The following is a 14,270-nucleotide window of genomic DNA, read 5'->3' as shown; positions in this document are numbered from 1 at the left end:
GTTTGAATTCATTTCTACTACGTTAAGCAGTAACATATTGTTATCATGATGAAGTTCTAATTTTAGCTATATTTTGGTTGGTGGTTTCAAATGGCAGTGAGGTAACTTGAGAATAACAGAGAAATACAGTCATTGTAAGAAAGATGAAACTGAAATTCATTCAAATTTTAGATTTGAAAGTAAATTTATTGACACATCCGGAAGAAGATAGCTGCTGAAAAACTAAATCCCAAATATGGCTAAAAGGTTTATAATACTGTACACAGGCTGCTGTGTTCTCTCCTGGTACAGTGTGAAATATTGAGTTAGGAACTGAAACTAACAGCTGTGTGTGTTTTTGGCTTCAGAGTCGAAGGATCGCGGCAGTGTGACCAGTCTGAGCAGCGAGTTTTCCCTCATCACTGAGGAGGTGGGCGCGGCCTCCAGCCTCACCAACGACACTGTGGACCTGTTCTCCAGCCAACCCCAGGCCTCCAGCTGGTCAGCACAGACACTCAAACTTGAAATGTTCAGGGATTAATTACTTTTTTATTTATTTTTATATTTTTTTATAGCAATTTTTGGTACTTTAAAAAAACACAAGGGACTGTGTTGGTGGGATTGTGTTACTTCTGGCACCTGTGAGATGATAAAATGCAATCCAGGAAATCTAATCTTTGGAAAGTTATCACGGTAGCAACCAATGGCCCACTTCCAATGTGCGCTCTAATGGACTCATAGACTTTGATGCACACTCTTACTGTGTCTGTGAGGATTCAGGGTTGTCCCACTGTGAAATCCCACACTTTCTGTAAGCTGGCATTCAGACCAAAAATAGCTCTGTGTTAAAACAGTGCAGGGGGCTGTGTTGGTGGAAGTGTGCTGTTTTAGGTTCTAGTGAAATACATGCAAGCACACATTCCTGGTGGATTACTTTGTAGCATGGATGCATTGTTTCTACTATTAACCTTGCAATCATGGCAACTAAAGATGAAAACCGCTGCTGTGCATTGTGGTGTTCAAATGGTGATGACAATGGAATTCCATACTGGAAAAAGTTAAATGAATCGAACATGGAAGGATTTGGCTACTAGAAATTTTCCATTCAAGTATACACAAGTTGTCGTCAACCAGCAATGTGTACTTGTTTGTCTCATAGTGACATGATGGTGTTCTTCCAAGTGTTCTCCTAGTGTATACTTCCAAATATGTTGATTTGGTCCAACAAAACTGTTTTACTTGTAAGCAGGGAGCAGATAACAAACTGCAGTTTATTAAAGTACGTTACAGTCAGCTTCATGTTTTGCTAACCACAGATATGTCCACATCACTCAGGCACTGACAGCGGTGACAAAGATGATGTCAAATAAAGACTCTGAGGGTTCAGGGCTTAGGGGACATAGTGAGTTGGCACTTTATCCTCAGTCTTGGTGATTGTGTGGTTAACGCCAGTAATTATGGGGTTAATTTTTTTTCTCAAAGAAAGAACATGAAAACTAGAAAAAGGCAAAGAAATGTGGGATAGCAAATCATCCAACAATAATGGAGCCCAAAATTATTATGACAAAGAGCTATGATGTGAAATGAAAAGAAAATGTGATTTGTATCATAAATCACAGCTTCAGCTGGCCTGTATTGCCTGTCTTTCAAATCGAGAAGAAAAACTAGGAATTACAAACCAAAAGACAAGCAATTCAGTCAAGCTGAAGGTGTGTAACAGTGTGCATTTCAAACTGTAGCTCTGTCAGATTTAGCTATGAAAATAATTTTGGGCTGCAGTTATTATTGGATGGTTTGCAATCCCACTTTTTTTTTTTGCATATTTATTAAAGTGAAACTTCGTCATGGACCCTGTTGTCCCATCTTTTTTGTGTCAAAGTGACTAATGGGGACAACAATTCTTGAAATTGGTCCTTTCCATAATGTTATCAGACACTTATAATAACAATCTGAGCCTGTCGGTGGCAACAACAAACACTTCTAGTGGACGTACATTGATGAGGTGCTATTGCCCCAAAGGATTACATTGCAGCCTGTTGTGCGGCTGCAGTGCTCTCGCTCAATACTGGACCAATTTCAAAATTGTTGTCCCCATTAGTCACTTAGACACAAAAAGATGGGAAAATCGGGTCCAGGTTAATGGACAAATGTGACCCCACAAGAAATACACTGTTTATGCTGCAAAATCTACCAGGAAAGAACTTGATTTTCCAACGTTGTGTTGCCATGTGATGCCTCACTGTGTTGCAGGATGTTTTTGCCAGAGCCCTCTTATATACACCCCCTCAGTGCCAGCGAAGTGCTAATGTTTGTCTTAGCAGGGATCAGAATTTGACTGATTTGGATCAATGACATAAAAATGAAACGACTGACTAATGATTGATATTTCAATTTCAGTCACTTTTCAGAAGGAATTGTTAATTTATGAAGATGTTTCAAGTCAATCCAAATAAACTGAAGTTCATTTAAAGCTGATTTTATTTCATCATCAACATCAGGCTAACATCAACCTTTTGGTAAATCTACATCACAAGCTTTTACTACTTGACTCTGAACTCCTCTGTATTGACTCTGATGAATTCTCCTCTCTCCTCAGGAGAAAAGGCACCACCTCTTCTCCTCAGATGGTCGTATGGAATAAACAAAACCCTCTGGAGGAACACCTTTCCCATCCACTCAGTGAAGCCAGGTCTTCCAGCTCCTCTTCATCCAACCATTCAGAACACGCCGTCACACGCACTGGCAGTAGCCCATTGGCTGTCCCCGGGAGAAGGTGAGTGAGTTGATACAACTTCATCAGCCAGTCCAAGTCTTATTTTTATACACACACTTAACAGAGTTGTGTAAATTTTGGATGATCACCAGACGCACAGTGCTTTCGCTCTGCTTCTCTCTTTTTTTTTCACACAAGCAGCTCAACTCCGTCCAGATACCAACAGAGACTGTGGCCTCAAATTGCAGCTCATGCATATGTTATAACATAATTCCATTTTTTGTGGTGCTACAGATACAGTGTGTGACTAAGCATGTGCTAGTATCAACATTTTCAAATCATTATTTGAATTTTTCTTAGTATAGATTATTCTTAATGACCAATGTAATGTGGCTGTTCATTTAAAGCTCAAACACATCCACACTGCTATTTTCAAAATATTACTTCCTGCGTCCGCTTGGCAAGAGTCGCTGCAATCTAAATTTCGTCATCTCACCATGTCAGCATACAGTGTAATTTATTCATTTTTCTTTCAAATAACCAGGTTTTACTTATTTATAAGCTTATATTTAATGCACGTTTCTTTTCCCGCTACTACTGTCCTTGTGGCTCATGTAAATCCATCTACACCGTGTTTAGCAAGAATTTTACCCGCAAAATTGACAGTGTGTGAATCGTGTGATGGTAGTAAATCCAGCGGAATACATTATCAGCCTCTTAACTTGTCTCTTATTATTTGCGCAATCCTCCCTTAAATGCATACACAATGAGGAGAGAGATGCACGCTGGAGCAGAATGTGTCACATCTGTCCCTAAATAAAAATAAAAAAAAAAAAACAGATGCAAAAGCTGCAGTGAATCAGTCCTTTAGCATATTTCATTGAGCCCATGAGCTGAATAGCATCATTTTAAGAAAAGGCAAAAACATTTTTTTGACATGAGTGATCTGTTTGGAATCACTGACTGTGAATGATAATTTAAAGCCAATAAAAAACAAGAGAGATGAGGGTCACACTCGCTGGCAGGCTTATTTTCATGTGGCTTAGAAATAAATCAGCAACCACAGATGTATGGCTTTTCTTTTTTTCAGAGCAGAGGGTTAGATCATAATTTATCAGTTTGTCAGAGACCAACAGTCAAATCATATAGATGAAAGTATGTGAGGAACACGTGTCATAACTGGATACTTGGTCTTCAGTTTGTATCTGACCGACAGTCTTGCTTTTTCTCTAGTATTTGTCTCTGTCATTGTGTCTTTAACTTCTTGACATCTTCTGTTTGTCTCTGTTATCTCTGTCTCTCAGGTTAGCAGCAGACTACACCCGGTCAGGGTCCTCGCTCTCTACAGAGTACGGGAGTTGGCAGATAGTTTCCGGTTGTGGAAGCATCCATGACCACGCTCACTTCCCTCCACCTCTGGCCTCAGCCTCCTCCAACTCGTCTGCTGTCGCTGCTGCCTATGACTCCCCCCTGCCCTTCAGCTTTCAGGACGAAGGACCCAGTGGACGAATGTAAGTAACACTTGGACCTCATCCACCATTTCCCCCCCAAACGTAGTCAAAAGATAAATTAACTCTACATAATAAACGCACAAAATGAAACATCCAGATGTAATGTTGATCTTCTGACTTGTTCAACTAATTTCTTCCACAAAATCAGAGAAGACAGAAAGCTGAGTACCAGTTATTTATTGATCACTTGATGGCAAAAGTAAAGTAGCATTGTCTTCCAATCACACAACAAGGAGGTTACTTTGCATATTAAATAATTCTGTTGCTAACAAATAAATTGTACTTTGCAGTGGTTTTGTGCATTTCTGTGTGTTTGGGTGACTACTCCTACCATGTGTTGTGAAGATGAATTCACATCTTTATCTGTACTCCAGTTAGAAGGTGTTAATGGGTCTTGCAGCAGCAGTAACAGAGAGGGTTTAGTTTAACGTGACTGAGATCTCAGTAAAGAAAATATCATTTGATACAGAAGCGCTTGTGTTGAAGTATTCTATCACCAGTGCTGCAACAAAGAGTCCATTATTTGATTAATGGACTGACAGAAAATTAACCAAAGAGTACTTTATAATCTATCAAGTAAGAATACCAAACACTGGCATTTCCCTCTCTGTTAAATGTGAGGGCTGCTGCTTTTCTCTCTGTCATTTTATAAACAGAGATTCATCAAAAAAAAAAAAAAAAAAGATTAATAGATTCATCGATAATGTAAAGAATCATTAGTTGCAGCCCTGTATGTAACAGATGGTTGAGTTTAGGTGTCATTATTCTGCTCAAATGAGGAAGTGTCACTGGTGGTTGTTTGCTCCCCATTGGGCACTGGTGAAGGCAGCAGCTGCTGCAGGTGATGATCTTTTAAGAATGTGTGGTAGTTTAATTACAAAGACTTTATCTTTGTCCAGCTCACTGTTGGCAGTGTGCACTCAGTATTTGATGTTCTTTTCTTTTTACTTTACGTGAAGGTTGGTCAATACACAGAGAATCATTCTTTAACTTGTTTTTCTTTTGCGTTTATCAGGTCAACATTCAGTCGTTTTTGACTCTGATCAAGACACAGTAGTGTTGAAACGTTAGTCTAGTTGCTCCAGTCTTTTATTTCTGAAGTTAACATTCATGATTGCGATTCTAAATCATCAATCAATCAAAATGAGCGTTTTATTTCAACCTTCAAAATCAGAAGTAGGATTGGCAATTCTCCGGTATTTTTTTCTCTCCACCCTCGCCTACTTGTGCGTGTCTGGAGGAGAAAAACAACATTTCAAAGATGACACAGTGTATCTTACCGGTAGCCTGCACCTGCTTTTCAAGACACCATGGCCACTGCTGGAATCAGAGCTGATGGAGAAACAACAGAACTGTAAAATCATCCTGCCTCCCTGAAGCCACAGGGGTGACAACATTTTGCCTTCCCTGTGAGCTGTGGAAACAAGGAACATGTCATTAACAGAAAAACTACAGTTTGTAGGCTATACTACACACCTCGGTAAAGTTTGAACTATATTGACAGATTCAATCACTAACTCCTAAGGGATACGTTGTTAAAACACAAATGTCGCCTCTTTCTTACCGTAGTAATGTAGAAAATGAGCTACAACCACCTCATTTTCACCACAATGATCCATCCTCCAAGCTGGACTAGTAACATCGGTCTCTATGTACAGCCGGCTGTGAGACGAGTGCGTAGAGACCGTTTAAAAAGTGCAACACTTAAACTTAATTTAGGAAGCTCAAGCTGTTGTTGTAAAGTACCCTTCTGCAATCTAGTGGCTCTTCTTTTTGTTTTTGTGACTGCTGAAATAAGTTATTGTTATTATATTTTAAATAGATTATTTACATTTGACCATATGGCTTTAGTGTTGTACATTCCAAAAACTATGGCAGTTATATCAAACTTGATACCATGTACTCAATAGTCTAACAAATAAGGACATAACTTCTCCTGTGAAGACATATATCATATTACAACTGTTTTTTACTATATTGTCATTCATTATCTGTTTATACAGCAGCCTCCTCTTATGACAAATACATTAATAAACACCAGTATCTGCTTCTAACTACATTAGTGTGTTAACCATTAATTAAACCTTTGTTTATTGCTTATAAATGATAAATAGTGAAACTTAAAGAAACTGTTACAAAAACTCCTCAAAGAAAAGTATTGAAAAACAGTATAATGTTAGTATCTATATTGAAACTTCTTTTACTTTACTAGTACTGGAGATGTTCAAACTATACCTGGCCATAGATAACACAGGCTTCTTAAAAAGCCCATGACTGCCTCTGTGCTGAGTTTCACTGATGGCAGCATGTGTGTGCATGAATCACAATGGTTTCATCACACAGCATGTCATGACACACTCAAGTGACCAATTAAACTTCCAATGCAGTAATTTTTTTTAATTTTTTATTTTAATTTTTTTAAAGGACTAATGCATACCATCTGTTTGGATCTGTAGTTCCAGCAGGATATTTCCAACCTCTATTCTCTGTCCCCCCACTCAACCAATTGATAGATGAGGAAGAGGAGAATCAAGGGAGATGAATTTTCCACCAGGTTCTCCCTCTGACTCATCCTCCTACTCTCTGCTTCCAGCAGGGGAAACATTTTAATTTCTGCTTGATCTCAGTGCCAAATTGAGTGTGTCCCACAAGCATCACTTGCAGTGGAAAAGGCAAATAACATCTATCCATCTTTACTGGGAGGGAACGAGAGAAACTGAGGACGGAAGTGAAGCAGAGGGATGGTGATCATGACTGTGTGAGCTCTGTGATGCTTAATTCAGAAGTACATTGTGGCCCAAGTGGGGTTGATCCAAACTCCCTCTGCTTGTGTCATTCTTTTCTTCTTCTCTCCTCATTTCTTGGCAGACTTCATCATCTTGCCTCAGCTCCTTATTATTTTTACAGTAGGATTTCCCTCCCTAATCTTTTTCTTCCCGTCTTCTCATCTTGCTCCCTCTTGTTTCCGCCCCCCTTCCACCCCACCCCTCCTCTCCAGGTGTCCTTTCCCCTCAGAGCGTCAAGCGCGTCTGGAAGCGGTGCGGGAAGTCTTCCTGGCAGCCTACAGCTCCACTGTGGGCCTCAAGTCCTCTGCACCCAGCCCCTCCGGTGCCATTTCCGGTCTGCTGGAGCAGTTTGCCCGCGGGGTTGGCCTCCGAGGCACCAATGCCATCGTCTGAACCCCCCCTCAATGTGACTTCAGACCCTCCTTCTGCTTCCATCCATCCACAGTTGATTCATGTCTGGACTCAGTACAATAAAGTGCCAAATATCTCTGTTCAATTCAGGGGTGAAGCATTAATTTTCCTTTTTATATTTTGTTTTTTTTCCTTGAATTTTCTTTGATTTTGTTTTCAAACCTTACACGCCCTGGATTTGATTTTTTTTTTTTTCTATGCTGCTCCAACTTTTCTTTGGACTTTTAATCTTCCATGTCGAGTCATGCATCTGTCACATTCAGGGAGGGAAATGCTCTCAGCCACCGTATCAAAAAGGGATAGTGAGAAGGCTTTCTAGCTGCTGAAATGTAAATGGCTGACAGTGTGGGGTCTGTACTTGTTACAGGCAGAATATAAAGAATTCTTCCTTCCTCTGCTCTTCCTTAATCTGTTCATATTTTTTTTCTCCCTTTGCAGTGACCGTCCCATGTACAGGAAGCAATATGTTTCTAGTTCTCTTATTTTGTGCTGCTATTCTTCACTGATCCAAGCAGAAGACATTGTTTAGTTGTTTAGTTCAGGTGGATGTTGAAGTTGAGATGAACTCAGCACTTAATGTGATCTGACAGAATTCAGCACCAAGCTTTTTTCTAATTTGGCACAGTAGATTGAAGTCTGAATATCTAATCAGTTTTCGACCTTACAGCTTTGGGTCTAGATGTAAAGGAGAAGTTTTTCGTCTTAATACAGTACTCACATGCCATTTGTATGCTGGAAGAGTCTTTGGTCGCTGTAATCATGTCTCCTGTCAGTACTTGGCAGGACAGGAATCCCTGCATAGTGCGACTACACTGTAAAGCCCTCTGAGACAAATTTGGGATTTTTGGATAAAATATGTCAAATTTTCTTGCCTTGACTTGACTGTAGGAGTTGGGGAGACAAAATCCACAGTCCGTGTTCCATGTAGAAATGCATTTTAACATTCCACTGAAGATTCTCACCTCAGCACACCTGGCCAATCACTGCATGAAGTGCGCGCGGCTGTCAGTTTAGTTAACATTGTTTCTGATGTATGAAAGCTGTGGGAGGAGGGGGTTTCATACACTGTTTGACAGTCCGACAAACAGTTAGCATAGTGAAGCATACTGAAACCTTAAAGCTTCAGTGTGCTTCAACCGAACTGGACATACTAGTTTGGACGACATGTCGTACGAAAGGAAAAGGTGTTTATAGGTGTTTCAGACAGCCATACTGGCTGAAGGCTGAGGTGTGGGAAATGGAATAAATAGGGATAATGAGTGTTTGACAATCCTACAAGCACTTTGTTTAAAGCATACTGAACCTTTTAGGTTATGGTTAGGTGTTGCAGAGATGACTCGTTCTAGGGGTTAGGAATAAGGAATCTGACAGAATACGGTGTAACCCTGCAACGAACCTACATGTGACTCCCAGGATATATTCCTCTGCTGTGTTTCAGGGAAGAAACACTTTACAGATAAACACGAGAGAATTTTGTATGTGGATTTTATACCCTATTTTTGTTGAGTTGTGCGATGAAGGGATTCCTTCATGGCCATTAGGAATGACTGAATACTGTGACCACTCTATTACCGTACAATTGAAACATGAGTATTCCATTAAGACAACCTTAAGAAAAAAAAAATCAGAACCTATCCTTAAATTAACTTCTGAGTTTTATGTGATATTTTCTTCATCTTTATAAAATTAGCTTTGATCATCAAACATCTACAGGACTCCTGAATAGCCTCACACAGTTTTCAGAAACCGTAAACCCTGGAGATGAAGCAATGAATATATCTTTTAACCTTGCTAGGCTAATGCCTCCACTTCCTCTACTTCAGTTCATATTCAGTCATCTCCTTCTTCTTCAGTAGCACTGACATGGTAGCACAAGAGGCATTGAGCATTGTGGTAGCAAATCTGTGAACTGAAGGCCTTTTCAATGTTGTTTCTTGTTGGACTTGTGACCAGTGAACCGAGGTCCACTTGATTCCTGCCAGTGCTGAGATTTCCGCCCAGCTATTACCACACACATACATGTTGTTCAAACAACATGTGTGCCTTCTTCCAGGTCACAGTTGAACAGACATTTTTACCTGGCCTACTCTTGGGTAGAATCACACTTTGAAGTAATTTTCTTGAGAGAATTCTGTTGAGAAAATTGATTTGAAACTAGCTTGTCGGTGTTGCCAAATGGTTTTTGATGGCTGCTGTACCTCAGGACCTTTTGTTGTGCCTTTTTTATCTTCAGTAACACTGGATCCGGTCTCTATGTCTCTGGTCCAGTTTCAGGTGTATTTCTGTTTCTTAAATGGTTTTAAGAGCTTGAGGGGTTTGCAGCGGATTGTTAATTGAGGTTTTGAGTGTAGAGCATTAGCAGTGTTAGCTTTGTAATAAAGCATTTTTTGGGGTTTCCCCTTTATCACTCACTTGGTTACAAGATTATCTTTGTCTTTGTTAGTGTACAGTAACATTGCTCTTGAGTCTTACGGACACCCCTGATAAGGCTTATGAGGTGGGGATTTTACTTAGCAGACACAAATACTGTATCATTCACACAAAGATGAGTGAGACGCAAGGAGATTTTGCTTTCAAAGATGACTGTAGCTGAAGAAGTTTGTGTTGATGAAAGAAAATAGTTTAGCATTTTGAGAAATGCAAAGATGAGAAGATAAATGTCAATCATGTCTGTGTGTTAAGCACAGACCTGGGGTTGGTACATGCTTAGCCTAGCTTAGCATTAAGACTGGAGACAGGGGGAAAAGTTAGCTTAGCTCTTGTTAAAGTGATAAAAAACCTTCCAAGACTTCTCTGACTTTTTTTTTTTTTTTTTACATTTCTGTTTAAGTATGGGCTAAACAAAGAAGATACCTGTTGTAGGTGTATTTTTTCACTTTTGAAGAAGCCATAGCTGTTTCTCCCCACTTCAAGTTTTTATGCTAAGCTAAGCTAACCATGTCCTGTCTCAGGCTTCTTACTTTACTTCAACACACAGACATTAGATTCATAAAGATCTTCTCACCTTACTCTTGGAGAGAAATAAGTGTACTTCCCATAACTATTCTTTTAAGCGGCAGAATTTGGTGTTCTGAGAGATTCTAAGCCACATAATGCTTTCTTTATACCACAAAAACACATTTGCTAGAATGCTAGAGCTGTTTTAAGCCATGTGAGTTTTAATTCAGTCTTTCCTCAGTGGAGTAAGGAATTTGGTTCATATAACCACGCATATCAGTTCTTCGCCTGGACTGTCAAGAAAGTGGTTCAATTTTGTACCTCCAAACAAACTGACAATAGAACAATCTGTCCAGCTTTCTTTGAGACTATTTGGTCATTTCAGGCATCGCCACACCTCATATCTTTTTCAGATATCCTTTCTGAAGAGTTCTAATTCAGTCAAGGTTTCTAATCATTTGTTTTATTTTGGCATACTGTCTGCCTGCAGCTGATAAGCAGCCAATCAAAGGACAACTGAGTTATGATTCATAAAGACATTAATGTCTCTTTAAAATGGCTGAAAATGGTCATTGGAAGAAAAATTCTTTGAGTTCCCTTCAAATACTCTTATTCAGTTTTCACTCACTGGTTTTGCATGACCTCCTCCAAGTTTATCTCAATTGTGAAATATAGTTTTATTTGTTTTACAAATTAATTTTTATTTTAAAATCTCTTATTAAAATGCTGCATTGCACTCATCCCGATGTTCTCTGTGTAAAGAGTTTTCGTCTTTGTACAGTTGATGCATTTTTAAGTAATTTTACCTTTTCTTTGGTTATAAATTGCTCTTAATTGTTGGCAGATGACAGGCTACACATAAAGGTGAACTGAGCAGCAGGTGGCAATTGTGAATAAAGAAAAACATGAGAATGTTTTTGTGACTTGCTTATTTTCAGCTTTATACTGATTTTTTTCATTCATTTAGCCATGGTGAAATGTATAACTATTTACACCACATAGTTTTCTTCCCTTAGCAGCTGAGCTGACGTGAAGTGTTTTTCCTTAACACAGGTAAGACATCTAACAGTTGGGCAAATGAGAATTCGGTGTCAAATGAAATGTGATTACATAAAGCAGTTATATAACTGCATATGGTTCTGATAAAATTTAAATCATTCAACTGTGTTTAGCTTAATGATTTGTCTTCACTTAATACCACAATTTACTACTTTCTGCAGTGAAATTCTTTTTGCTCCTTTAAATTTAGAGGTCGCAGGTTAAGTCCACTTTAACAGTGATAATTCAACAGGCCAGATGTTTGCTGGAACCTGGCCTGAACCCTAGGCAGCTTATGTTTTTCTTTTTAATCAGCTACTAATTCCCGCTGCCTCAGAGGTGTGGAAACTAAAATGTTTCAGTAACTAATTATTCATTTATAAAAAATATTTATCCTATTAAACGGCTGTTGAAAGGCTTAAAATACTCTTTACGCTTACTCTATGTTTATGGAATGTGGGTAAAATGTTCAGGTGTAATGTGCTTGGAAATGTAGGAGGGGTGATTAATGCCACCACGGAGAAGCATGACAGGCTTCCCACTTTCTCTGCATCCAGTTTCTCTGGCTGCTCATCCTTCTGCTTCTTCTTACCCTCTTTCTCCCTGGCTTTTACTTCTCCTATCCCCCCTTTTTCACCTAAAAGCTAAACTTTTCATGTGTAATAGTGTTGAGAAAGTCAACGATTTATATTTTTCACCTATATAGTATGACCGTATTCTTTATATATTTTTATTATTTTTGCACCTGCCGTGTAATTTAAATTCAAATAGGAAAAATAACAGAATTTGAGGCACATTTTGTTATATGTTTCATGCTTATAAGATTGGATTTGGATTTTTGACACTGTCAGAGTAATTGATTCACCTCCATAGTAATTCAGAGGCTGTAGTGAGTGATGTTTCTAATGTTCTATCCATCCTTATTGACATTTGACTGGTACTGTACATGAGGGGGACGACATATTCGCAGCAACTCTTAAATAATGCAATCTAATAAAAAAACAACATCACCATGCTGGAGCTGCCATGGGAGGATCATATGGTGGAGGCTTTTGAGCGCATCATAAGTGCAACGTTGGGACACAGAGGCGAGACAATATGAGCAGGAAAAGAGACAAATGTAATGCAGTGCAATCCTTTGCCATCAGTGTCAGTGCTGTTGTTTCTTATCCTTCTAAGTTCACAGAATGTTTACTGACAGAAAAATCAGTAGTAAAATTAAGCCATGATGAAAGGCGTTTTTCATTTATTTTACTGCAAGCCAATATACACATTTTGAAACTTGAGAAGTTAACACTATTATCACACAGTGATTGATACTATTCACTGTGATAGATTACACAACACAAGCAAGTTTTATATAGTGGTGGAAGAATTATTCTGTTCTTTTACTTAATATAACAATAACACCGCAACTCAAACAATGCTCCATTACGAGTAAAGATCATGAATTCAAAATCTTACCAGAATAAAAGTAAAAACGTATCATCAGGAAAATGCACTTGGTAAGTAAAAGTACAGAATGCTAATTGTTATATTATTATATAATTGTATCATTATTGATGCATTAACACATAAACATTTTAATGTTTATTTGTTAAGATGGAGCTCATTTGTATAATCTATAGTCATTTGTACAACGTTTAATCTGTAACAATGCATCATATTCTATAAGATAATCATATGTTCTGTATCCAAGATATCAAGTGGGAAAGTAGTAGTATGGGTACAATACAGTATTTCTTTCTGAAATGTAGTGGAGTAGAATGCTAAACTATAAAATGTTAATGATTAAGTACAAGTACCATAAAACTCATGCATTAACGTTACATTCGAGTCACAGAGGAAAGCATCCAATAAATAAATACTCAGCGATGTTTGCTCTGTGAATCGAATAAAGGCCCTCACATTCTGTATATGCGGGTGACATAAAGAAATACTTGAGTATAATACTCAAATACATACTGTCAGTAGACAATTTGAGGGGGGATGCCACCCCCCTCATTAACAAAATTCAAAAATGCATCCTCCTTTTTAACCTGCCATCCCCTCTCTCCATCACCTTGTAGGAGAGACAGTTTAGGGGCAGAGGTGTTTAGTTGAATATGTAAGTCTAGTCTGCCTCACTCATTAATCCTTCATCTGTCTGAGGTTTGTGCAAGTTAGAATCTATGGCCCCAACCATGGCTCTGAAATATTTATAAATCCATGGCACTGTCCTTGGTACTGAAGTAGCAAATGGATTTGTATTTGCGCCTTTTTCTCTGTCTAGCCCTTCTGTCGGTTTTGTCTTGGGTCCATAATATTCTCAAAACTATATACTATAAATACTCAGTACTATATAGTATCCTATGTACTCTATAGAGTATTGCCACCTTTATGATCAAAGTGACAAGTAACAATTTGAAGTTGTAGAAGAGCAAAAGGATCATAGACATGCTGATGGCTGTAGTATTCCTATAATATACCTATAACATTTCTATAAACACTCAGAAGCATCTGTGCCACTGAAATACATCTCTAGACCAAGCCACCTTTGTAACAAAATATTTTAGGTGAGACATGACTATAGATATAGTTTTTCTTATAGCTGCTTAGTGTAACCTGGGAGTGGAGCAAGTACTGTGATTGAGGAAATTAACCTGCACTGACCGCACCGCGCTCAGCTGCTACAGTTACATAATTCAAGGCTAAATTTATACCATCAAAATTATGGTGTGTTTTGAAAAATAACAAGTATTTAAATGCAAAATGTCCAAATCCAGTAAAAGAATAGCCCTACACATAATATGTATTTGGCCTAATAGCAGTTCTATTAAATTGAAATTATAATCACAATTATAATATCAAGAATTAGGCTAGGCCTGTATGATAATCCTGCAGTCCCGGGTTAAC

The 14,270-nt window shown here is 38.5% G+C and overlaps 1 protein-coding gene across 1 annotated transcript in view; it reads left to right on the top strand.

The window, feature by feature from the left end:
* Nucleotides 1-11,253, top strand: part of mtmr14 (myotubularin related protein 14) — a 29,893-nt gene extending 18,640 nt beyond the window's left edge. The window contains exons 16-19 of the mRNA XM_067588439.1: nt 348-480; nt 2,576-2,752; nt 3,997-4,203; nt 7,202-11,253. Coding sequence (XP_067444540.1) covers nt 348-480; nt 2,576-2,752; nt 3,997-4,203; nt 7,202-7,382 — 698 coding nt within the window. The 3' untranslated portion in view covers nt 7,383-11,253. The remainder of the gene's footprint in view (nt 1-347; nt 481-2,575; nt 2,753-3,996; nt 4,204-7,201) is intronic.
* The last annotated feature ends 3,017 nt before the right edge of the window (nt 11,254-14,270 follow it).

Source organism: Thunnus thynnus, chromosome 4 (genome assembly GCF_963924715.1).
Source record: "Thunnus thynnus chromosome 4, fThuThy2.1, whole genome shotgun sequence".
In the NCBI taxonomy this organism is placed as follows: Eukaryota; Metazoa; Chordata; class Actinopteri; order Scombriformes; family Scombridae; genus Thunnus; species Thunnus thynnus.
Note: the sequence above shows the minus strand (reverse complement) of the source record. Positions and strands in the feature narration are given on the sequence as shown.